At 44.6% G+C, this 26,401-nt stretch overlaps 1 protein-coding gene and 1 long non-coding RNA gene across 3 annotated transcripts in view; one reads left to right on the top strand and one right to left on the bottom strand.

Annotated features, from left to right (window-relative positions):
* The window catches only part of LOC146347383 (cadherin-10), a 61,875-nt gene extending 37,217 nt beyond the window's left edge, over positions 1-24,658 (bottom strand). The window contains exons 1-3 of the mRNA XM_084850556.1: positions 24,369-24,658; positions 6,710-6,829; positions 5,058-5,225 (exon numbers count right to left, since the gene is read on the bottom strand). Coding sequence (XP_084706682.1) covers positions 5,058-5,225; positions 6,710-6,829; positions 24,369-24,381 — 301 coding nt within the window. The 5' untranslated portion in view covers positions 24,382-24,658. The remainder of the gene's footprint in view (positions 1-5,057; positions 5,226-6,709; positions 6,830-24,368) is intronic.
* LOC146347382 (uncharacterized) overlaps positions 1-26,401 on the top strand; it is a 49,094-nt gene that overhangs the window by 3,819 nt on the left and 18,874 nt on the right. The window contains exons 2-3 of one of the 2 annotated variants that reach the window (XR_014790279.1): positions 5,030-5,172; positions 6,626-7,606. The exons of the other annotated variant lie outside the window; for it this stretch is intronic. This is a non-coding gene — a long non-coding RNA (uncharacterized LOC146347382). Of the gene's footprint in view, positions 1-5,029; positions 5,173-6,625; positions 7,607-26,401 lie in introns of those variants that run through there. 2 annotated transcript variants of the gene reach the window in all.

Raw genomic sequence — 26,401 nt, 5'->3', positions numbered from 1 at the left:
TATACACAAGGCCACAAAAGGAAGTGATGGCACCAAACAAACAGAAATCACAAGGGCATCCCTTTTGAGCTCCAGAGGATTACAGTCTCTGTAAAATATGCTGTATAAGGAAAAGGAATGCAAACTCTTTTAAGGCACCAATGTCTTTCTCGGAAAAAAGTAAGGGTCAATATACTCATTTTAGGATCAAACTTCACTTCATGTTAAATACGTTGCCCTGTATTTTGTTTACTTAAAAGTCAGTGTGGGGCTCCAATATGGATCAAGGCCACAGAGCATGGGAAGGGCAGACATAATGCCTCCCTCCCACATCATGCCCCCCCCGCAACATGTCAAATAGCAATAGTAAAAAAAATAACCCATTGGCAACCATTTTTGTGTGTGGTTTTTTGTTTTTTACTATTGCTTTTTGCTCAGATACGCAGACGATACCACCCTAATGGCAGAAAGCGAAGAAGATCTAAAGAGCCTCTTGTTGAGGGTGACAGTGGAGAGTGCAAAAGCTGGTTTGAAACTCAACATTAAAAAAAACTAAGATCATGGCATCTGGCCCCATCACTTCCTGGCATATAGAAGGGGAAGAAATGGAAGCAGTGACAGATTTTATTTTCTTGGGCTCCAAGATCACCGCAGACGGTGACTGTAGCCATGAAATTAAAAGACGTTTGCTCCTTGGGAGGAAAGTTATGGCAAACCTAGACAGCATAGTAAGAAGCAGAGACTTCACCTTGCCGACAAAGGTCATATAATCAAAGCTATGGTTTTCCCAGTAGTAACGTATGGCTGTGAGAGCTGGACTATAAGGAAGGCTGAGCGCCAAAGAATTGATGCTTTCGAACTGTGGTGCTGGAGAAGACTCTTATGAGTCCCCTGGACTGCAAGGAGGTCAAATCAGTCAATCCTAAAGGAAATCAACCCTGACTGCTCATTGGAAGGACAGCTGCTGAAGCTGAAGCACAAGTATTTTGGCCACCTAATGCGAAGAGAAAACTCCCTGGAAAAGACCCTGATGCTGGGAAAGATTGAAGGCAAAAGGAGAAGGGGACGGCAGAGGATGAGATGGCTAGATAGCATCACCGATGCAATGAATATGAACTTGAGCACACACCGGGAGAAAGCGGAGGACAGGAAGGCCTGGCGTGCTATGGTCCATGGGGTCATGAAGAATCGGACACGACTTAACGACTGAACAACAACAATTGCTTTTTGGGACAGTGGGTGGTGGTGGTTGGGATTGCAGCTGGGGAAGGAAAAGATAAGCTCCACTTGCACTGTGGTCCTGATCTGGATCACCCCCACACTTATTTTTAAGTGTGTGTGTTTTTTAAAGACCATATGGCATTGCACGCTACATATTTTAACACAATGTGTAGTTTGATTCTCAGAGATGCTGCAAACTACAATTCTCATTGTGCTTTCCCAGTCTGTATAATGATACATCTGCTAAGGCTTTTTAAAATCTTGGTGTGTGTGTGTGTGTGTGTTTTAGGAAGCCTTGACAGTTCAGTTTTATAGCTGTGTAGAAGATTATTGTCACAAAGAGTCAGACACGACTTAACGACTGAACAACAACAACAAAGAAGATTATTATTTTTACTAAATATATATATGATAAGTCTACAGTAATGATTTGAATAAAGATTTCTCATTCTGGATATTTCCCCAAGGAAGGGTAGCATAGCTCAAAATGTGGTGAGAATGCGGATATATTTAAATAAATATACTAATTAATTAATATTCTGGGAACCACTAATAGTTTCTTTTGCATTATATTATAGAAGCAACTGCAAAAATCAACCAATCTAATAACTATTCTGTACACTGAGGCTAAGTATCACCTCATAGAACTTTCTGCAGTAGATCATAAACTTCTTGAGACCGCTAAAGTATAAAATTTATATCCACAGGACAGCTGGAGATGCTATGATTCTACCTCTCTTAGGATATATGTGTGTGTGTGTGTGTGTGTGTGTGTGAGCACATAGCCAGGTTGTCCATCTCCAAAGCTAACAAGTCAAAAGAATTATTCTGAAGAGTGAAAGTCAAACCAAAAGTGATACATTTATGTCAAGTTCAAGTCAGGATGTAGGAGGAAAATACTTGAAATATCCAGTGTTGCCTATATTGTCTACTTTTGAGGATGGTATTAATCAAAACATTATTGGCTACATTTGTGCAGCAAGGGAAAACTGGTTCCATATGTCTGTGCAGCAGCAGAAAACAGGTTCCATGCTGAAGTGAATTAAGTTTAATTTCATGGTTAGATTTTGGTGAGGAGAAACTGATGTTTGCCAGCTAGGCTTGAATGTGTGTGTGGACGGGAACTGGAACACATTCATCTGTGGAATGTTAAATGTGAGAGATTATGTATCATTCTGTCTCTCTGTCTCTCTCTCTCTCCATCCCTTCACTCAATACACACTCACTCACTCCTTACACAAGGAACGAAGAGCATTTATTTACCTTCTTCCTTTTCCATTTGAAAACTGAAGCCATTTGCAAACTACAATGGGGGTGGATGGGTTTCAGGCTTTAACACTATTCCCCTACCTGGAATTAAGTTGACAAGGAGTAAATGAGGTCAGGGCTCCTGTATTTTCAATAGCTGTGTACAAGAGGGAATCCTGGCAGATGCAACTTGTCTAGGGGGATAGAAAAGCTGTACCTGCTACAGTGCCCTCTTGTACACAGCTAGTAAAGGGACAGGGAGCCTCTCCCCATTTGCATCCCCTTAGAACTGATCTTTTCCTCATGCTTTTTCTTAACATGGAGCCTAGGGAAGAGCTCACCTATTAAGCAGTATTTTAAAGCTCATGTGTTAGGCAGTAGTCTAATCAAAGGTCTTAATCAACTGATGGTGTACACGCCACCAAAACAATTCACTTTAGGTGATGCTCCCTCCATCTGTTCTTTTTTAGCAGCTTGGTGGCCATAATCCAGCACAGAGTTCTGGATTGCTTCTCTCGAGTGATGTTGCTGAAATTCAGAAGGGGAGGGGTGGGTCAGAAATGAACTCTTCGTGTTCAAAAAATAACATGCCATTATCAGCCACACCCAAAGTGTGGGTTTGGATCATAATGGCACATCTCGGCATCAGCGCTCAAGAGGGCCCTGCCAGCTGCAAGCTCTCCCCACTTTCCCAAAACTTCTCCTGCCAAAGGGTGGCGGAAGGGTGGCAACTAGGGATGTCAGAGAATTTCGCCACAAATCTCGGGGAGGCCGAATGCCAGCGCATTCGGCCCCCCGAAATTGGTGGCGAAACGGTCTGCCCCCCCCCCCCCCGGGACGGGACTTACCTTCGGCGAATCCTCCTGGCGGCGGCGGCTCCGGTTTGGTGGCGGCGGCTGCAGTGGCCGGTCCTCCGACCGGCTGCCACCGCCGCCATTTCCAGTAAAACAACAACAACAACAACAACAACAAAAGTGATAGGCTACGTAAAGATTTACGTAGCCTATCATGGCTAGATTTTTAAAAAATACCGTGATAGGCTACGTAAATGTTTATGTAGCCTATCACGGCTGAGTAAAAAAAAACAACAACTGCGCGTACGCAAATGGCGGAGCCCATGGGCGTTCCTTGCGTTCCTTATTTTGGCACATCTAGTCTACGTAAACATTTACGTAGACTACAGCGAAAATAAGGGGAACGCAAATAGTGTAGACGCTACGCTATTTGTGTTCCCCTTATTTTCGCAGTAGTCTACGTAAATGTTTACGTAGACTAGACGTGCCAAAATAAGGAACGCAAATGGTGGCACCCATGGGCACCGCCATTTGCGTACGCGCTTTTTTTTACTCAGCCGTGATAGGCTACGTAAACATTTACATAGCCTATCACGGCTGACTGCAGGGACGCAGACGGCGGCGGCTATGGCCGCCGCCATTTGCGGGCCCGGCTGGCCAGGATTCGGGGGTGGAGGGATGGAGCACCTCCCCCCCGGCCAGAATTTTGGGGGGAGGGATGGAGCACCTCCCCCCCACCGCAAATCAAATTTCGTTAAAGGTAAGTGACTTTCGTACATCCCTAGTGGCAACACCAGGAAGGGCTAGGCTGATGAACTTCAGCAAGTGCATGGGCCTCCTCTTTAAGAACTAGTTGCTCCTGGATTCTTCTGAGCATGCTGGATTCTTCTAAGCAATTGACTTGTGAACATGCTCAGAAGAAGTCCACTTCTGCTGAGGAGCACAGGAAATTCCATTCCCAATGTCACTCTGCTTAATGGACTGAGATGAAAGACACTGACTTCTCAGGTTCTCTTACAGCAATGAACTGAACCTGGGACAACTAGGCCTTAAATGTGAGGCCTGCACAACTGCTGACACCCTCCGCACCAGCCTCTTGGCTCCCCCCCCCCCCGATTAGGTTTTATGAGTTATGGGGGTGGGTAAGCTTCACGTTTCCAAACTTTATTGGAAAAAGCTCTGGAACGAGATTCCAAGGTCTTTCCGAGAATTTTCTGAGAGATCTCGGAAAAAAACTGAACTCATTTCATAGCAATCCTGGGGGAGCTGGGCCATCGCTACTTATGCCTCAAGCATCTCAATGGGATTAAACTGCACATAACTAATGTGCACTGGATTGTGGCCTTGCATCTGCAAAGCTCCTTAGATTTTTTAAAGCTGCTTCTGCCCCAGGGCTGGATGCTTCCTGCTTCACCATTTAATCAGGGAGTCCACTCTACTCATCTCCTGCCCTTTATTATTTTTTTTTAATTTTCCACTGATGAAAGTATTTACCTCCAGATAACAGCAGAAGATTTGTTCTTAAAGCTCTTATCATCTGTCCCTTTCTTTCTTGACCTCCCACCCCAGTACTGAGAACTACCCCAGTATTTCCACAGCTGTTTGATGTGACTAGGTTTTTCTCCACTCCTGAACTAAGATGTTTCTGTAACGTTTAATTTTTGCTTTCGATAACCGTGAATAAATCAGTGTATAAGCCTTTTGTTCATGTGTGCCCATAATCTATATTTGCTTTAAATTATACCAGATTACTGTTGCCTAACTCTTTTATTCTGATGCTTTTGTAGTGCAGAAGGGCTATTGAAGGGAGCTTACTCTGGGGGAATCGAGGCGGATTGTCGTTGACATCAGTCAAGGTGATGTTCACCGTTGTGGTCCCCGATAATCCACCCATCTGGCCTCCCATGTCTTTTGCTTGGATAACGACTTGGTACTGCTCTCGGTTTTCCCGGTTCATGTTTGGTAGAGCTGTCCTGATTATGCCTTTAAAGAAAACAAGCAAGCCTTTGTTACCACTCACTACACTGCTGGCATTCACGCTTGTACAACAGTGCACACACATTTTGGAAGGATGTACCCATAATAAAATTTTAAAAGACATTCTTTTTAACAACCACCACCTAGGAACGGTTAAATAAAAGAACTGGCCAACATAGTGAGAAATTACAGGGAAATCATAGAGTTTGTAAGCTATATGTTAAGCAGAATGAGGCGGTAGAATTCTGGACTTTGGAAAAAGGGGGAGGCAGTATTTTTGAATGCTTTGCATATATTAAAAACAAACAAACCCTCCTTACATGTAGAAACTAGTTACCACGGAGGACTTTTTTTTTAGCATATTCCTCTCCCTCATGTGCTTGTTTGGTACATGTAGGGAACTACTAACATTCAAATTATGACTCCCTCACAGAAAATACTTCCAGATTAGGCTTTTACCCTGCCTTGTTCACCTAATTTTATGGGAAGTCCAGACATCATCATCTTCAATTTGCCCTTCCATTTTTTCTCCCTGCTTCTTCCATTCTTGATGTTTTTCAATACTAGAAAAAAATACATCATGGGAAAAAAAAATAATAATAAAGACAGAATTGCTGTATTGAGTGTGCTAGGAGCCCTCCGTCTGGAAACACTCCTAGTGTCAGGGTGGAAACTGAGCCCAAAGAGCCCCAGAGCAGTTCTGATTCTGAGGAGGAACAGCTATCCATGGCAGAGGAGCGCACTCATCTCTCACAGGCACAGCAGCTGGCAGAGATTCCTCCTGCCAGCATTCCTGGGATAAATAGTGACCCTGGCAGCAAGAGAGCGCTGGAGGGGGGCTTGCTGGATGCTCGGTGCAGATGCAGGGAGCGACGACAGATGGAGGGAGTGGAAAGGAGGCATAGCACTCGTTTGGCGCGCAAACAACGGTCGCGTCCTGAGGACCCAAGGGAAAGAGGGAGGATCTCTCCCTAGCCCACAAGTTCAGAGTCTTCCCGTGGTTCTCCTTCAAACGAGGACCAGCTGCCTTACCTGGAGCTTAGGTTACTCTGCTATCTATCCCCAGTGCAGTTCCTTGCTTAGTCGCTAGTGATTAGTATCTGTAAGAGTCATAAAGTAATAAAGGAATAAAGCCTTGGAAAGAATCCTCATCGTCTGTGTCCTGAGTTGGCTATTGGAGGGGACTGCAAGAGGCAGCTAGGGCGCTCCTGACACCTAGAGACTGAAGTGGTGCCATCCAGAAACCTACCACTTCATTTTGCAAAACATGTAGAATAACTCTTATGTCACATGTTATGTCCATTTGTCCTCACCATTTGTCTTCTGTTTTCCAAGTACAAAACACATCCAGGGTTTTATTTCATTTATGCTAATTGGATGACATTTTTGCATTTCTCACACATCAGGTTTTTGGGTAAGTTACCAGAATATGGCATGCGGCTGAAGAAGTCCTTCTTGAAATAAAGAAAAGAGCAACCCTGTTTCCTGACCTGTTTCTGGCTCCACAGAGAAATATGGTTGGCCTTGGAGTATGCTGTAGATTATTCTGGCGCTGTTTCCATAGGAAGGGTCATCCGCATCAGTAGCAGTGACTTGCACAACCGACGTACCTGGAGTATTCACAGAGAACTTAGTTCTGCATCATGTCAGAAGTCAAAAAGCAGTACACATTGCATTCAAAGGAACTCTCTTAAACCCCTCAATAATTCTTTCTTTCTTTCTTTCTTTCTTTCTTTCTTTCTTTCTTTCTCCCCTTGCCTAACCTTCCTCCCTTCCCCTCCCTCCCTCCCTTCTTCTGTTCATAGAAACTCACATTTTAAAAATATTATCTTCTGGGGCAAAGGACTAAGGGACCTCTGGTTGCATTGTCATCAGCCCAGCAAGAACACCAACATCTCAAAATGTTGAGATTTTGATAGATATGTTATATGTTATATGTTATTTGATAGATATCTATCAAATGTTGATAGAATCACAGAATAGTAGGGTTAGAAGGGGCCTACAAGGCCATCGCGGTTGCACATATTACAGAGAATGCATATATAGGCCCTGGATGGAAGCATCAATTCATATCATCATTAGTGCCTCCAAATGATACCTGATCAGTCATCAGGCCACCAGCACTCCTGCAGCCACTGCATGGGGCCTAGCAAAGGTCTAAACCAGGCCAGAGTATGAGGACTAGCACTCAAAGGCACCCAAGAGTGCTCAAAGAAAAAGAACTTTCACTCCTGACATGCCTCTCCTTGGAAGAATTAGCTGATTTTCCTTGTAAATACTGAAAAAAATCTCAGTATTTTGCTTTATACTGGCCAACAATCTTTTTTAAAGTTATATTGGTGGTGTGAGCGAGAAAAATAAAAAGGTACAGAAATCATGCAAATCTCGTACAGCAAAGAGAGTTGCTTTGTATTCTTGATTTCAGCGTTAGGCTGAATCTTATAGAGCAAAGAGTTCTGTTATTTTTTTTTCATAGGCTGCACACACAAAACCAACATCCTGTACATAGAGCATGTCAGGGAGAAGGCTAGGCTCAATCTCCCTCACATGTTAGTTTTCTATGTGGAGGGAACTTTTCTTTTTCTGGTCTGAAAGGAATTCAGTCTTCTGAGCTCCCACCTACAATCTGAAGTGGTATACAGGTTTACAACCTCACTGAGAACTAAGGACCAAACTAGATGTGGTGTAGAGGGAGGGGGAAGCCTGATCTGGACCACTGACTGAGGAGAGGAAGGTTTTAATGGCTTTCCCCCCATTCCTGACTGGAATGCCTCCCACATACCTACTATTTACAAAAGCAGGAAAGCTCCCATTGTGAATTGCGGGGTGGGGATAGGTGGTCTGGTTCGGACCACAATGGCTGAAAAGCACTAAAGACCTGATATTGTCCTGATCCAGCTCCCCACCCTCTACCCCCACATCAGGTATTTGTGAAAGAATAAGCAACTATGGAGGATCAACACATCTAGCTTGACTATAAGTGATAGCTGCCCATAGGAAAGATTGTAATTGAAACACATTGAGCCCCTCCTGTTTCTTCAGTAAGAATTAGCATTTCAAGTTCCAATCCAGCTCCAGTTTGAGGCCCTCCTCTTTCCTTGTAGTCTATCTATTGTGGTGTGAAACCATTTTTCTTGAAAAGAAAATCTAAGGAGTCCCTTCAGAATCCTCTTTGGAGGCTAATATGAAAGATAAATTGGAATACAATATCTAAATGTTTCCAACTCCTTAGCTGAACTAGCCCTTTGAGCTTAATGCAAATGAGATTTTAAGCGTGACTCTGAATATTGACTAATATGTCTTGCCTCTTACAATCTACTGCAGTGTTATCTCATTCTGTAGAAATTCTAAGGAGCAGATTGAATTAATGGCCACACATGTGAAGTTACAGTACCAGGGTTGACATGCATTTATGTATTGTTTTCCCAGCAGAATTTGAATATTGTATGTGTCATAGTCTTTCTGCACATCATGTGGCAGCAAATCTATGTTTGCAAATAATTTTACACTTGACATAGAGCTGCACCATGTTCTGGCTCTCTGAAAGTAACTGTAAGGTAGACGTGTCTTCCAAACCCACGATTAGGTTTAGAGTTGTACACCTAATGCGTAAAATTAGGACTGGATCAAAATTACAACGATCATTTCAAAGCCATTTTACTCCCATTGAAATTGCTTGCTTCATCTCACTGATTTTTCAGTGAAATGGAGAAATGAGAAGGCCATTTCACTCCCATCGAAATGGAGTCTTGGATTTTGAGCAAAATGGCAATATACATACATACACCCATACATGCTTTATTTGAAAGGAGATTCCAGAGTTTAAAAACAGTGCTGTATTTATTTAGGAGGGTGGGATCAGGGAGTAACAGTGCAGTCCTCTGCATGTCTAACCAGAAGTAAGCCTCATTGAGTTCGATGTGGCTTACTCCCATGTAAACATAGTGATGAGTCAACAAAGCAGTAGGAGCGGGGAGCCATTTCATGAAATTATTTCTCCTCAAATAACCATGTCAATTGTAAGGATTTTTACCCGAATCACTGTCCTCTTATAGTATTTAATATAACATGTACATTGATGCTTTATACAAACACATAGATAGGGCTGCAGTAGAAAGCCAGATGCCTAAGGGTAGCTCACAAGCAGGACATGATGGTGGCAATTGTTCCCTTTTGTCTGTGGCCAGCATCTGGTAGGTACATTGTCTCTGTACATGAAGGTTCTGTTTAGAACCTCCATGCCTAGGGAAGTATCCAATGGTGTCATTCTGCAAACTCAAATAGCATTAGCAGAACTCTAACAAACGTTTCTGTCATGCAAGCAGTTGCCCATTATGCTTGCACCACCAGTTGTGCAACTGGTTGCACAGTAGGGTTGTGCAACCCATGGTGCAACCCATGGTGCAATCCATTGCATAACCCTGCTGCAGAACCAGTTGCACAAGTGTAATGCACACCTGCTTGTGCAACCGTGCTTGCACAAACGTAACGTTAGTTGATTTTCCTCTTGCGCATATTTCAGAACCTAGTTTCCGCTAGCACAACATCATTTGCACTAACGGAATGGCACAGTTGGATACTGCCCCAAATCACTATTCGTAAGCCTATCCTCCATGAATTTCCTGGTGGGGTAGGGAACCTGTGGTCTTCCAAATGTTGTTCAGCTCCCAACTCACATCAGCCTCACCAGTATGGCCAATGATCAAAGATGATGGGATTGGAACAGCAACATCCAGGAGGGCACAGTTTCCCCACCCCCATCGTTTAAAGTTATTAGAGCAAGTGGACATCATCACATCTTGTGCCAGCCTGACCTATTCATCATCCAAACTTTGCACTTTAGCAAAGGAGCTCTGGAACGTGCCCCCCACCCCACCCCTGACACTCCTACACTTGCTACAGGCCCAGTGGAGGCACAATTTAATCCTGTATAGATAAAATGACTGATAACTAAAACTGGAGTTGGAATTCAGTCTGTATGATAAGTTAATAATGAATAACTTAGCTAGTTTTAATGGCATAGTGAGCTCTGCCCTGTAGCTTTCTTGCCTTTCGTTTTGCCATGCTGAAATGTATGAGCCTTTAATCAGCTGGAAGACTAATCCATTCCAATCAATTTGAATAAATTAAGGGCCTTCCCTTCTGTTTCATGTCTACATTTAGCCAGTTTAGAAACTGTACAGCCTTCAAAGACTTCTGAGGTAAAATTAAAGGGAGTCTTGACTCGCCCTTGCAGTTCTACCCAGCTTGTTACATTGTTGCATATTATACTATTACTTTTTGAAGATTATTTCATTTCTTGCCCGCCAGCCAATTTTTAATCCCTTTCAATGGTACACCCATGTGCCGTACTTTGTAGATCACATTTTTTGAAGAGCCGTGAGTCCTTTTGCAATGCATGGGAGAATATCAGAAGCATTTCACAAACAAATAGTCCGGCATAATTTTCCAATTCTATTTGAGCTTGAGGTTTTGTTTTGGTTTCAGGTTAGGAACAAGCTGAAATATTACTGTGGCTCATCAGGCAGCTTTCTCTTGATGTTCTTCCTCATATTTGATAACTGGCGAATTCGGTAACCAAGGCCAGCCCTACCATTAGGTAGAGTGAGGGGGCTGCCTCAGGCGGCAGATGTTGGGGATCAAGGAGAAACAGTGATGTGTTAGAAGACAGAAATGTGTGTGCCATATGGTTAGCCTGCTGTTCTCTAGTGCAGTGGAAGATGTTGTCCCATTGCCATCACTGAAGGAAGATTCAATGGCCAATCTGTTTGGCTTTTATACATGGAATAGAAGAGGGGGGTGTCATCTAGTCTTTCAATTCAGGCAGCAAAATGTCTTGGGCCAATCCTGTCTGTAACACAGTATAATATTCACTCATCTGAAGGGAATAGGGCTTTTAAGTATGCTACCAAGCTGTGGAGGAGGGCTCATAATTCTGCATCACAGCATCTGCTTTGCAACACAGAATCCCAAATTCAGGCTCTGGAATTTCCACTGAAAAGTTCTCATCCCAACACACCATTCTATTGAGAAAGTGAATACCACTGAGCTGCTACATGGTGGCTTGGGATTTTTTTTTTTAAATATAAAAATTTAAAAATAAAGGAAGAAAGGGGCACTTATCTCAGATTTTATTTGCAATTAAGGTAAGACACACACACCTCCCACTGCTGTAGTGCAGAATGCAGCAGCTAGGATGCTCAGTGGAGCACCTAGACATATACATATTATACCTGTGTTAAAAGAACTGCACTGGCTGCACTGCATAAACAGTGCTAAACAACTCGGGACCAGGATATCTAGCTGACAGTTTTCCCATACATATATACCCAGTTGACCCCTGAGATCCTCCGAGGAGCCCTTACTGGACGTTCACCAGCCAATGGAATATCATCTCATAGCAGTACCTGAGAGGTCCTTCTCAGTGGTGGCACCCACCCTTTGGAATGCTCTCCCACGTGACCCAACAGGCAGAAAGGGTGGCAAGTTTTAAACACCGCTTGAAAATGTGCCTATTTACACAGACTTTCCCTGACCAGTAAGACTTTGTTACTGCCCTGTTTTATTGTTATGATGATATAATGCCTTCATAAAAAAATTTTTTAACTTTTTTAGGGCACAGTCCTGTGGCCACTACACAGTGGCTAGACAGCCATAGGAGTGTTTGGTTTTTGGGAACTGCCTCCCCGCCCCCTCCCCTGCCCCTTCGTAGGCAGCATGGATCGTCCCCAGGCTGCGGGCTCATAAGAGCAACGTGGAGCGGGGCAAAAGGGGACATTCACAGAGGCGGGACAGGGCAGGGAGTGCAGAAGTGCTGGTACAACACTTCTTATGCATCGTCCAGACTCCCCACCCCCCACATTCTGAAGTCCCACAGCTAGACAACTGAAATCAGCTGTCTAGCCACAAATGCTGGAGTGCAGAGGAGAAGATCCCCTCTGTGCTCTGCGTTCCCTACATTAGATAGATAATTGCCTCCGGGTTCGGAGGTGGCTGCCTATCCCAAGAGGCTTGCTCCCTTGATTATTCATTATGTTTATCTCATTTTGTTGCATTTTAATGTAAACTGCTTAGGGTTTGTCAAACACAAGTCCTGCCAGATGAATCTGATCTCATTTTTTGATCAAGTAACCTCCCTTGTGGACCGTGGGAATGCTGTAGACATCATACACCTCGACTTCAGCAAAGCTTTCGACAAAGTGCCCCATGATATCCTGATGAGCAAACTAGCTCAAAGTGGGCTAGATGAAACAACGATCCGGTGGATCCACAGTTGGCTACAGAATCGGACTCAAAGAGTACTTATCAATGGGATCTTCTCAAACTGGGGAGAGGTAACGAGTGGGGTACCCCAGGGCTCAGTCCTGGGCCCAGTGCTCTTCAACATTTTTATTAATGACTTGGAGGAGGAGGTGCAGGAAATGCTGATAAAATTTGCAGATGACACAAAATTGGGCGGGATAGCTAATACTTTGGAAGACAGAAACAAAATTCAAAGTGATCTGGATAGACTGGAGCGCTGGGCAGAAAACAACAGAATGACATTTAATAGGGATAAATGCCAAGTTCTGCACCTAGGAAAAAGAAACCAAATGCACAGTTACAAGATGGGAGATATGTGGATTAACAACACTACAAGCAAGAAGGATCTTGGAATTGTTGTCGCTCACAAGCTGAATATGAGCCAACAATGTGATGTGGCTGCAAAAAAAGGCAAACGCTATTTTGGGCTGCATTAATAGAAGCATAGCTTCCAAATCCCGGGAAGTGCTAGTTCCCCTCTACTCAGCACTGGTTAGGTCTCACCTGGAGTACTGTGTCCAGTTCTGGGCACCACATTTTAAGAAGGATGCAGACAAACTGGAGAAGGTTCAGAGCAGGGAAACAAAGATGATCAGAGGACTGGAAACAAAGCCCTATGAAGAGAGACTGAAAGACCTGGGCATGTTTAGCCTTGAGAAGAGAAGACTGAGGGGAGATATGATAGCGCTCTTCAAGTACTTGAAAGGTTGTCACAGAGAGGAAGGCCAGGATCTCTTCTCGATCATCCCAGAGGGCAGGACATGGAATAATGGGCTGAAGTTACAGGAAGCCAGATTCTGGCTGAACATCAGGAAAAACTTCCTGACTGTAAGAGCAATACGACAATGGAACCGATTACCTGGGGAGGTGGTGGGCTCTCCCACACTGGAGGCGTTCAAGACGAGGCTGGACAGCCATCTGTCAGGGATGCTCTGACTTGGATTCCTGCATTGAGCAGGGGGTTGGACTCGATGGCCTTGTAGGCCCCTTCCAACCCCACTATTCTATGATTCTATGGTTTTTAATATATTAAGCAGTATAATAGTACTGGGAAGGAAGGAAGGAAGGAAGGAAGGAAGGAAGGAAGGAAGGAAGGAAGGAAGGAAGACAGACAGACAGACAGACAGACAGACAGACTCTGGGGATCCCTGGAGGGTCAGACTGGGACAGCAGGAAGGCCAACCTTGGCCCCCAGGGGCTGAGATTCTGCGCCTGTGCTACTGGTTGCAGAAGCACTAGCAGCACAATGCCACTTCTTGTACATTCTGCCCCGAGCGTAATGTTGGATTCCACTCTGTGCTTGTGTACCTCCCTGGACTTTAATTACAGGGTGCTTCATGCATTGCCACAGCTGTATAGGAATCAACTCCTGACAACTTCTCCCATGCCATCCTGAACCTTTGAATTCAGGATCCATGTGAGTGGGGGACAATGGTGTGATCCTTTCCGATGTGACCATTGTCCAGCTAGGACAGAGGGTGACATTCACATGAGATACTCTTTTCAATGCCATCCCTGTGGCAAATCTAACTTACGTCTTGGGCCGTAGAGCCCTATTACAAATAGCATTTTGTTTTTTTTTAATTTAAATGAAGCATCTATGTCGATCAAATGAAGTTGAGAAAACAAGGACTTAAAAAAAAAGGCTAGAGGATAAGTAGGAAAGGAACATTAGGGCGAAAGTGGCTGGGTACAGGACATTGCTTTTAGTTGGGAAAGAAGAGCAAGAGGTTATCAAAGCTCAGGGAAGATATTTTATTTATTTTATTTATTGCATTTATACCCCGCCTTTCTTCCTCTCGCAAGGAACCCAAGGCGGCTTACATTATCCTCCTCCTCCTCTCCATTTTATCCTCACAACAACAACCCTGTGAGGTGGGTTGGGCTGAGAGTCTGTGACTGGCCCAAAGTCACCCAGTGAGCTTCCATGGCTGAGTGGGGACTAGAACCCGGATCTCCCAGCTCCTAGTCCAACACTCTTGCCACTACACCACACTGGCTCTCCCAAATATCTCTTTGTAATCAGCCTTGCCATTTTAGGAAGCAACATATGATACTAACTGTGGCAGGTCCTGCTCCTCCCATGAGGCAGGTTTGAGGTACCCTCCTTCAGGCAGCAGATTTGGGCTTACCATTAACGAGATGTGAATTGTCAATTACTTAGTATATTACTAGTATATTCTTATTGCCATACAGGAATGCCATTTCGATCCTCCACACACACACCCCGCAACAAAACACTTTGGACTGTCTCTGAAGTCTGGTCTCTTAATTGCTGGTTCCTCCCTCCCATAATATAGTCTAAAACTATGTTATGGAGGCTTGGAGGTGGGAAATCTGCAGTAGACCTGTCATGTTATTCAACAAAACCTTCATATGAGCCACTAATACCCATGATTCAGAGGTGCTTCTCAGTTCATATACGAATCGGTAAAACATGGGTATTTACTGAGTTGTGGGATGGAGGAGTAATATTTAAAGACCACTAGGACAAATGAAGGAAAGATTAAGCAGCTCAGGTGCCCTATTAAGAAGAATGATTGTGGATCTGGCAGCCAGAAAAAAGGACATTTCATACTAATAACGGAGTGAGTGAAAAGCCTGGGGAGCAAGGGAAGCAGTAGCCACTATAAATAGATTGTCCAACTTCTAAAAAGAAAGACAAAAGGAACACTGGCTCAGAATGATGGCAGGGTAACAGCTGCAGACCGCTTGTGAACCCAGAAGGAGGTCACACCTGTGTGAAGTTTGCACTGACATCTCTGAGGTAGGAGGGTGGAAGAGATTAGAGGGCTGAGACACCAACTAGAAAGGATGACAGCAATCAGCAATGCAGCAAAAATCATAGCTGGAGTAATTCATAGGATGAGCTGCTAAACCCTGAAGATCCAAAGTAGGCCAAAGGTTGACAAAAGACATTAAAGGAGAGGAAGAAATAGGTTAGAAGAGATGAATGGAAGGGGGCATAGTGAAAGAACGGCGAAAGATACAAATTGGGGAGAGACATTTCAGAGCTAGAATGTCTTTCCTTGGCCTCAGCAACCCTACAGAAAAGCAGTGGTGAAGAAAGCTAACTCCCCCAAAGACTGAGAATGAACAGGGGACTCCCCAGTTGCAACTAAGGAAGAGAAGCGATATATATATTCTCCTCTAGAAATTGCTGCTGGGAGAGAGATGGATCACATTGTGGAGGGGGCTCCTAGTCAAATCGGGGCTTAGAGTAAAGCCTCTATATCTTTTAATCCATCCCTGAGACTCCCAGGATAATCACGGATTGTTTCATAGACAGGGGATTAATATTTAGGACATACGTACTTCTTGTTGAGTGACGAGACACACAGAGAGAGAGAGAGAAAGAGAGTTAAACGGCTGGCACTGCAAGATCTTGTTAATAATGCAATTGTAATGTGATGGTGTTCCGGAACAATTGTGTCAGGCTATATGGGATACTTTAAAAAGATATCATCATCACCAAAATAACACAGGAAAGTCGTGTTTGTTTTTCTTGCTTACAAACACAACAGGCCTTGTAGTGTCTTCCCCAGCCTGCTCTTTGCCTTGCAGACTCCTCAAGCATTAGGATGCCAGGTGTGTGGGGATGCACGAACTGTGTAAAATCCGCTCTGTGTTTCACAGATTGTCAGGTGCCTTTTTTTCCCATCGTCCGCCCACAGACGGATCCAAATATTTTTTTCAACATCCGGAAAAATACGCAAATAATTACGTAAGAGGTTTTGTGACAATTTGCATAATTTACCTCAGTACATAACATTTAGCGTATTCTTCTCGTCCATTCCATTCAACGGTTCCTCAGCAGAAACTTGCGTATTTTCCTAGGAAGAAATACGCACACTTTTTGGGAAAGTTTAAACAGAATCCAAAAGTCCATGGCCTCCGCGCGGCCTGAGGGGGTTGCTCCACAGTGGATTCTGCAGGTCAGATTCTTAGATATTTGAGCTCATTTTAGTCCGCCTTGAATTTCTCCAGCATCCTTACAGGTGTGCAACACATGATGTTGTCTTATCAGTCACTTTAGCATTTCAAGGTCCAAACCAAACACCACTATGGCAGCTTGAAAGGGCTCCTCGGGTAAGCTATTCAGGGGAAGCTCCTTGTCATGCCAAGAAGATCCACTGATTTGGCCAACTGCTCACTAGGAAGTACAGCTTGCATTCTGCCAACACAGATTCATGCTCCTGCCTGCTGCTGAGCAATTGCCGAGCAATTATGCAAATATGCAAGAGAGTGTTCAGTCCTATATCTGGCTCTATATGCTCCCTTATAAAAGGCTACCTCTATTATAGGGAATATTTATTTTATTTAGATTCTTTAGATATAAAAGAATTCAAACAAGGGCAATAATACAAAAAGCCAATAAAACCATATGAAAACATTAAAACAACCTTAAAACCCACAACGCACAATGTAAAAGGTCATATTAAAATATGCTTCACATCCTGAGTTTTAACTGTTATATATAAAACTGCCCCATTTTTGGACATTTTCCTAGGATCAGGAAGTCTTGAACTACATGTGGCCTTGTAGGCCTTGTAGATGTGGCCTTGATGGCCTTGTAGGCCCCTTCCAACCCTACTATTCTATGATTCTATGTATACCAGCCTTCCCCAACCTGGTGCCTTCCATATCTGTCTGACTACAACTCCCATCACTCCCAGCTGGCTGGGGAGGGTGGAAGTTGTGGCCCAACACATTATACCATAACATATTTCCATTTTCTGACTAATGTGGAAATTACTTATTTCTCAGTGTGTTTTTTATATACTGATTAGACCCATGGTTGGTTGCACCCATGAACAAGAGTGTCCCCGCCCCCCTTCAAATTGTTCTTATTTCGTTAGGACCAGGGCAGCAGTTAGGGATGATATAAGGGAGAGACTGTGTTTTTCTTCCAAGCAGATGTTGAACATGTTCTTTGCTACTAATTGTAGTGTGGCAATGATTGCCAATCTCTGATAAAATCCAATAAAATATTAACAACAAAAATAGAGCATATTTTATCCCCCATTTTGAGAGGGGAGGGATGGGGGGGAAAAGCCCTCTTCTCAGATTTTTCTAGCAAACAGGAAGTCTTGGATGATGTACTCAGACACCCATTGTTAAGTATGTTCCATTTCGAACTGAAACATGGACAAAGGACAGCTTGATTAATAGCAAGATTTCAGAAGTCACCATGTAAGGTGAGGTTTAAAGAGCTGGGGCTGGCCTGGCAGAGGAGATGATTGTACTTTAGAGTTGTATCAAGTGGGAATCAAATGTAGAAGGTAAAAATTATGGGGCTTAGATGCGGAAAAGTCACAGGTCTGCCATGAAGCTCGCTGGATAACTTTGGGTGCGCCACTACCATCCAGCTCACCCTAACACCTTACAGTCACCTTCCCCAGCTTGGTAACCTCCAAATGTTTTGGACTACAGTTCTCATCTTCCCTTACCATTAGCCAGGATGACTGGGGCATATGGGAGTTGCAGTCCAAAACATCTGGAAGGCGTCACACTGGGGGAGGCTTGTCTGTCTGTCTGTCTGTCTGTCTGTCTGTCTGTCTATCTATCTATCTATCTATCTATCTATCTATCATTTCACAAATTTATATACCGCTTCTCAAAAATGGTTTTGAAGTGGTGAACATAATGGCATCAACACTAAAATAGAACAGTAAAGCGCAACAATAAATTAATCACTGTATCAGCAATAAAACTATCACTGTGACTAGCTGGGTCGCACCTCAGGGAAAGCCAGCATAAAGGGCTTCTCCATACAGGGCTTATATCATGAGACCAAGACTGGTTACTCGTGGAAATTTATGGACCAACCTCCAGGGCCTCTCTCCCATGGTTTATGACCTTTATCCCGCCTTTGTTAAACATGGGGAAAGTGAGATTTTTCTCAAAGAAGCACTTTACTTGCTGGTAGGGTTCTGTGAACTCGCGTGAATCTGCCCCACAACCGGCTTGCTGGAGCCCTGCCCACTGCCGGACCTGGCTCGTGCTGGGACACAAGCCGGCTGGTGGTTCGCAGGGGCCCAGCGAACACTGTCGCAAGCAACTGTGTCCCTCTCTGCCGAGCACCGGCAGAGAGGGGTGGAGTTGCTCTTGGCGGTAGGATGGGAAGGCTTCCCATCCTGCTGTCGCCGCTCAGGCAAGAAGCGGGGGCTGCTGTGCCGAGTCGGGCAAGAGCAAGAAGTCTCAGACTGGTGTCCAGGGGGACAAACTGGCGGGAACCCGCCGAGCTCGAACCCCCAAACAGATGCTCACAACATCCCTACTTGCTATATACTTCCGTAATGGGGCTATAGCAGCAGCGCCATCTAGTGGCTGTAAAATGAAACATCTACAACTTGCTGAGAAATGGCATAGCACTCCTCACTGTCAGCCTGTGTAAAGGAGCCACTCTTAATCCCACAAAGAATCCAGAAGCAGATGCCCCAGTAAGTATGTGGGATTTAGCCTCATGTGGTGAAGCCCAAAGAGATGGATCTTAAGGAAATGTCTAAGGGTGAAATCCTATGGTCCTTGGAGAGCTTCCCAGGTAGGGATGGCGGAGAATTTCTCCCCGAAACTTCGGGGGGCCGAGCGCCAACGTGTTCGGCCCCCCGAACAAGTTTCAGGGAGAAATCCTCCGCCCCCCCCGCCCCCCGCCCCCCCCGGGACGGGACTTACCTTCCCTGAATGTCCCTCCCGGCGGCGGGTCTGGCTGGCGGTTCGTCCGGTGTTCGAGCGGGGCGGGAGCGGCAGCCGGTCTTTCGACCGGCTGCCGCCCCCGCCATTGCAGTGAAAGAAAAAAAAAACACGTCCCCTGATAGGCTACGTGACGATTCACGTAGCCTATCACGGCAAGATTTGCAAAGTCAGCCGTGATAGGTTACGTGAATCGTCACGTAGCCTATCACGGGTGACTTTAAAAAAAAAAAAAAAGTGTGTACGGATAATGGCGGCCCCCATAGGGAGCCGCCATTCCCCTTCCTTATTTGGTCGCTGTAGTCTACGTCAATGTTTACATAGACTACGGCGAAAATAAGGGCAACGCTATTTGCGTTGCCCTTATTTTCGCCGTAGTCTACGTAAACATTGACGTAGACTACAGCAACTAAATAAGGAACGCGAATGGCGGCTCCCTATGGGGGCCGCCATTCGCGTACGCGCTTTTTTTTTTAAAGTCACCCGTGATAGGCTACGTGATGATTCACGTAGCCTATCACGGCTGACTTTCCAGATCTAGCCGTGATAGGCTACGTGAATCGTCACGTAGCCTATCAGGGGACGTGTTGTTGTTGTTTTTTTTACTTTCGTGTTCGCGGCCGGGCGAGGCGGGAAGCCTCCTTCCCGGCCTGAATTTCGGCCGGGCGAGGCAGGAAGCCTCCCCCCCCGGCCTGAATTTCGGCCGGGCGAGGCGGGAAGCCTCCCCCCCCCGGCCTGAACTTCACGGGGGGAGCAGCGAAGCGCTCCCCCCCACCGCGAAAAAGCTGCGAGAAAAGGTAAGTGACTTTCGTTCACCCCTATTCCCAGGGACCAGATAATTTTTTGGATTCTCTCTCCTAAGGCCGTAGACAGTCCTACAACTTTGGGAGGGGGACTCTAAGATCTGACCTCTTCCCCCTCCCCCTCGCTGCTGATGCAGGAAGAACCACGGTGACTGCTTTCTGAGGCTGCAAAAGCAGCCTCAGAAGTCCTGGTATAGGTAAAAAAGGGGGTATTCCAATGGGAGGGGAGGGGAGTGAAGGGAGGAAGGAGGAGAGACTGGGATATACAGTATCCTGTGGCCTCTCCAGCCCCAGGCTTACCCCTGCCAGTGTGACTCCTCTAGACGGGCTCAGAGGAAAAAGAGAAAAAAGGACAGAGAGGTAAAAATCACCTCTGTTGCTCCTCCCACTCTACTGGCATCAAGGCAGGAGGGCATGGGCATCTTGGAAGCCCCAAAGATCAGAGGCTTCCATCTTGCAGGCAGCAACCCAATAGGGCTGCACCCTGAGGGTCAAAGCTCAAGACGCCTGTCTGATGTCAATGGGGTGCACATTCCAGAGGGTACGTGCTGAAACACTGAATGTTCTAGTACTCCTGCCTTATAGAAGAGTTGTGAGAATCAAATTCAAATAAGGATTGTAAGGACGTCGATATATTTGATTCGGCTGTAGGAAAACTATTTATACATAGTAACAGGAGGAGATAAAAGAGGCCCTCAGTGAAAATGAATATATCTGCCCATTAATAAATGCAAGTAAAAGCATAAAATAATATCTATAATTGTGATATTTGGATTTTTCTGTCAGTTTTCACATACATGGGTATGTGTGTGTGTGTGTATGTATGTATACACACACACACACACACACACGCCTTCATATAGAAATGTTTTTTGTGGTATAATGAAAAGTTGACAGTATTATAGTGATTTTTATGTGACTTTTTAGTTCTTATATTTTTTGTATTTTTTGTTTTGTTTTTTATGTGCACTTACTGATTTGTAAGAAATCTTGAACATTATAAACAAAACATTTGGGTTTTTAAATTTAAAAATAAAATGTTTCTAAACATGAGAGAAGTAGGATTCTAGCAAAGGTCTCCTTATAACAGCCAGGGAAACATTAATCATCATTAGTTTCAAAAGCCAAGCAAAGGAACTATATGAAAGCAATAGTCATATGCAGGCAAGTTTAAGGTACAACCAGCGGCTTAACAGCACAATCCTACGTATGTGGATTGAGAAGTTCAGTGTCCCCAGGAGTTCAACTGCACTTTCTCCAAAGCAAGTGAGCATAGGCCTGCATATATACTATACACAGGGATGTCCCAAGCACCCAACTGGGTCTGGAAGTCTGGCGGACTCCCCTGCACCTCGCTCCCCGGCCCCAGCTCGCCGAGCACTCAAATGCACGCTAGTCAAGCGCCGTGTGGTCCAGGAGCGCCCTGGAGCTGCCCGCTTCTCATGTGAGCCGCCATTTTTACTCAAGATGGGGACTCCATAATTTCCGTATATTTAATGTTGTGCACAGTGGTGGCCACACAGGGCCATTTCCACAATATTAAAGGCACAAAGGGGCCTAAAAATGCATTAAAATGGTGGCTCACAGCAAGTGGCTGCGGGGCATGCCTGGACCACTCACGGAGCCCTACAGGGCTCATGCGGCCTGGCGAGCGGGGATGGGCGGTAGTGGCGACTCGGCAGGCACGGGCGAGTCCATCCATCCCTAACTATGCTTACTATACATGTATATGATTGCATATGTGTGCCTACTCAGAAATAAGTACCACTGCGTTCAATAGGGCTTATTCCCAGGTAAGTGGGTATAGGACTGCAGCTTAAGAAACCCAATGGGGATGTGCATTTCCATCTGTATTGCAAAATGGACAGGAAAGTGCATATCTATTTTGGATGGGAATCATGTTGAATGACTGGCCTCCTTATTTTCTCTGTGACACAGCTGTGTAGATGTGCATGAATGTAGTCGTAGAACCTGCAGCTGATGCATGTGCATGAATACTAGTTCAGCATGGAACTCTGCACAGAGAAAGCTGCTTCCCCCCCCCCCACTCCGACCAACGCACACATACATGCTTGCCTTGCTAGATCACTGTACATACACTTAAAATTAGGTGCCTTGGTGATTGTGGTCTATTGTCCCTAAGAATCCCCTCTTTTTTCTGATATGGCTAAAACAGCACAGCTTGCTTTTACACTAGACAGCAAACGCTAATAAAATTTTATGATTAGGAACACTCAGTGATCAGCTCATGCTTTTATGCTCGTGATGTAATTAGTTGCGACATTTGCAAATGGGGAATAAATATTCCTTCTGGTCAGATGGAGGAAGGGTGGTGGGTTTCCTTCTTCCTTTGCAAATAGAACAGCAATTTACAGTGCAATCCTATGCATGCCTACTCAGAAGCAAGCCCTATTGAGTTTAATGGGACTGACGCTCAGGGAAGTGTATATAGAATTGTACTCAGTTTCTGGTACATGCTGGGGGAGCACCCATGTGATTATGTCAGTTTATAAAATGAGCATAATCAAGCTTTTCTTGGACTCCAGGCTGCAAGGATTCTCTCTATGGGTATGCGTGATGGACCAACAACACCCTGTTCCATGAGTGGAAAGGAAAACAGACAGAATAGCGTGCCTCCTTTTGGTCCTTTCCTTTGTGTGGCCTTTTCCACTGCCGTCAGGTAGAAATCTCTTGCGGGGGGGGGGGGTGCCTCCACCAAACCAGCCTTAAAACTCTCTAGGTCTCAGGACTCAGGTAGGGTGGTGGTTGGCTATTAGGTTGGGTAACCCAAAAGAAAAGAGACCACAAAGTTACAAACAACAAAGTTTGAGAAAAAATTACTGAAGAAAAATGTCAATAAGAAAAAAGTTTTAAAATCTGAATGGATAGACACCATAAAAGCAATAGGATAATAAAATAAAGACTGTGTCATTTTACCCAGGTCCCTTAACCATGCAATGTCTTACTGTCCTAGGTCCAGCAGTCTTTCAACCAGTTCTCCAGTTCCAGTTAGGTCTGACTCTTTCTTTCTGCTAGAATTCTGTATTTTTGTTATCTCTGTCTCTCTCATCTTCTCTTTTTTTTCTTTTTGAGACTTTTATATCTTAAAATTAGTTTTTCACCCTCTCCAATGCCACCCAATCAGGATGGTAGTTTCTTGTTTAGTTTTGCAATCTAAATGCCCATTTCTTGATCTTCCATTGAACCTCCTGCCAACACTTTTCCTAACTTCTTCTACGTCAGTTGAGCCTTCTGCACACCTTTGGCTTCCTCTGCAGACATCCTGACTCCACTAATCTAAGGAAACTTTTGACATTTTCTCTGAAACTGACCAAAACACACACATGCATGCACACACACATACACAAGCACACGCACAAACACATGATTTAACCTCCTCATATTTTTAAAAAACACAAAACAAAACCAAATGCGAAAATAGAAGACAGTTTTGTTCCTTTACAATGTGTATGTATGTGTCTGAATGTTCCTGTGCCAAAATATATCACTGCAGACAGAAAAAAATAGTCTGTCGGTAAAGGTGTTGGTTTTGACCTTTAAAACCCTATACGGTTCCAGCCCAGCCTATCTCAAGGAGCACCTCCAGCAACACCAGACAGGCCGCTCAACAAGATCAGCCTCGGATTGCCTTCTCTCTGTCCCATCAGCCAGGACAGCTAGGCTGGTGAGGACGAAGGGGAGGGCTTTCTCTGTGGTGGCCCCCACTCTGTGGAACTCCCTCCCTAGGGAACTCCGCCATGCCCCCTCTTTAATGAGCTTCTGCCACACACTGAAAACTTGCTTGTTCAGGCAGGCATTTGGGGTGGGTTAGGGTATTTTTAAACAATGTTTTAATGTCTAATTTTACTGTTTTAAATTGTACTGTTGTACATCGCCCAGAGTGGCCAGGTGACTGGCCAGATGGGTGATTAAGACATTAAATAAATAAATAAATAAATAAGCAAGCAAGCAAGCAAGCAAGCAAGCAAGCTAGACTCGGAAATTCTCCAAGATATGCTAGTTATCTACATAAAGAATCTTTTGATGGGGCACTCAATGCAAGCATTCAAGCAAACATGCAACCCCTCTCACACATCTTGAAGTGAAAGAAGGAAAAACTCGACCATGTGATTCTGTTCTTCAGATAATCCAACCATTATACACTCCCTCCCTCCCTCTAATCCCAGCCTTGGGGTTCTTTCCAGGCCTAGAGGCTGACACATCAGTGCTCACAGGTCAATGTATAGCTTTCCTGGAACTTGACTCCCCCACTCCTACCCCGACTGCCTGCATTTACAATAACAGACCCTCAGGCGGCAGGCATTCCTTCATATCTGAATGGGATGCTTACCAACCACTGACATTTCAGGAACACTTGCAGTATAAACTTCTTCTGGGAACGTCGGTTCATTGTCATTGATGTCATGGATTTTGATGACAAACTCTGATTCGGGTTCTACTGGTCGGAGCGTTCTTCTGTTAATAGCCTGGGCACGTAGGGTATAGAAAGCTTTCTCTTCTCGGTCAATTCTTCTTGTGGCATGAATGTCACCTGTTCTCTCATCAATAACAAAGAGAGTACCAGCCCCATCTCCTGACAAAATGTACTTGAGGGACCCATCTCCTTTGTCCTGATCAGAGTGAAGCTAGAAGAGAAAAGGAGGAGGGATGGGGGTGGGGAGAAAGAAGGTGCTTTTTAAAACAAACCAACAATTCTTTAGAACTCAGCAAGCACACAGGGTACCTCAAACAAGATATGCATTGACAATCCAAAGTTCCTTTCAGCTTACACTGACTTGATACACAGTGGTGTGTGTGTGTGTGTGTGTGTGTGTGTATGCATGTGCATTTGTAGCATTAAGTTTGTCATTCCCCAACTCCCTTCACGAACAAAATAATCTTCAGAGCTCGCCTCCCATGGCAGATTTTAGATATTCCTGCAACACCTGTTCCGTGCCGCAGAACATTTGTGCCACCAATCTTAAAGAAGAATTTTATGTTAATGCTGACCTTTTCTTTCCTCGAAAAAGAATCCATTAAACATTCACAACCTGCTGTGTTAGTTGTAAATTCTCTAAGCAGATAAAGGACATGGCGGAATACATAATAATTAAGGAAAGCAGAGTAACTGGTGCTGGTTTTGCACAATTTTAAAATAAGAAAACTAAGTATATGTTTCAAAAGAGTAAATGGGAGCATACAGTAACTTGTGGGGATCTCTGCAGTCTCCCTAGGTATTCTTTCTATGATCTTAAGGTTACTCTAATTTACCAAGAGCTCTATCTCCTAAAGCGCTTAAGAACACAATCCTATGGGGATAGTCGTCCACCTCTGAACTTTGAGGAAACCGACTATCCAATACAGGGTGGGTGGAGCTTGGAGGGGATCTTCTCCTCCATGCTCCGACCGCCTTGTATTTGCAGCTAAATGGCCAATTTCGGCTGTCTAGCCAGAGTGGAGCTGGGGGGGGGGGAGATGGAGCATAGGAACCATCATGTTGGCACTCCCCCCCCCCCAGGAATGACCTCTTTCCCCCCACTCCATGCTGCTCTTCCGAGCATGGAACTCCTACGAGGCGGTGGGGAAGCGGGGGGAGGTGATTTTCTGGGAACCGAACAATCCCGTCTAGCTGCTGTCTAGCAACCATAGGATTGTACCCTAAGCCAGTTAATGGTCCTTAATGCTAACACTTTCAAGCTTATTAGCAAGGGACTATACATTCCTACCTAAAGCAGGAGATTGTCATCAGAGGCCCCTATCCAAATGCTTTTTTGCTGAGGTATAGTAGGTGGCTACTCAGCAGTGGTCTTTTTCAGAAGTACCTGCACCCTCAGTTATGGAACACCCTCCCCAGAGAACTCTGCCTGGTGCCTACTTTTTTTTAATCTTTTTGGCAGCAGGCAAAGACAATTTTATTTTCTCAGGCCTTGTAATCATCTATATATATCCACTATATCCTCTGGTATAGTGTGTTTTTAAGTAGTTTATTTCTGTGATACTTTTAGATCTACTTCTTGTAAATGGCCACCTATTTCAAGCCCTGCCCTTTCCATGTACAAGAAGTGTTGAAGTTTAATTTCTTTTACCCATAATACCTTCCCCCATGTGTCATTTTCTCTTTCCTCCCTCTTCCTAATGCTTTATAGGAGGGATAGACTAAACCCCGTTGCTTCTTTCGTTCTTCTACATGGAGGTCACTGGTAATTTATAGCACTGTGCAATTTTTTCGACTACTTATTTTCAACCACTCATTGTGGAGGGAGGAGCGAAAATAAACTGCACCCAAACATTTGTGGGAAGGGGTGAGAATTTCAGAGACATTTCTCAGGGTGCAGGGCTTCAGTGCTTACCAAAAGGAGGTGGGAGAGGGGTGCATGTGCTCTT

Source organism: Heloderma suspectum, chromosome 4 (assembly GCF_057233095.1).
Source record: "Heloderma suspectum isolate Gila_16-S chromosome 4, 16-S_ref, whole genome shotgun sequence".
NCBI lineage: Eukaryota > Metazoa > Chordata > Lepidosauria > Squamata > Helodermatidae > Heloderma > Heloderma suspectum.
The sequence above is the reverse complement of the archived record's forward strand: the minus strand, read 5'-3'. Positions and strand labels throughout refer to the sequence as shown.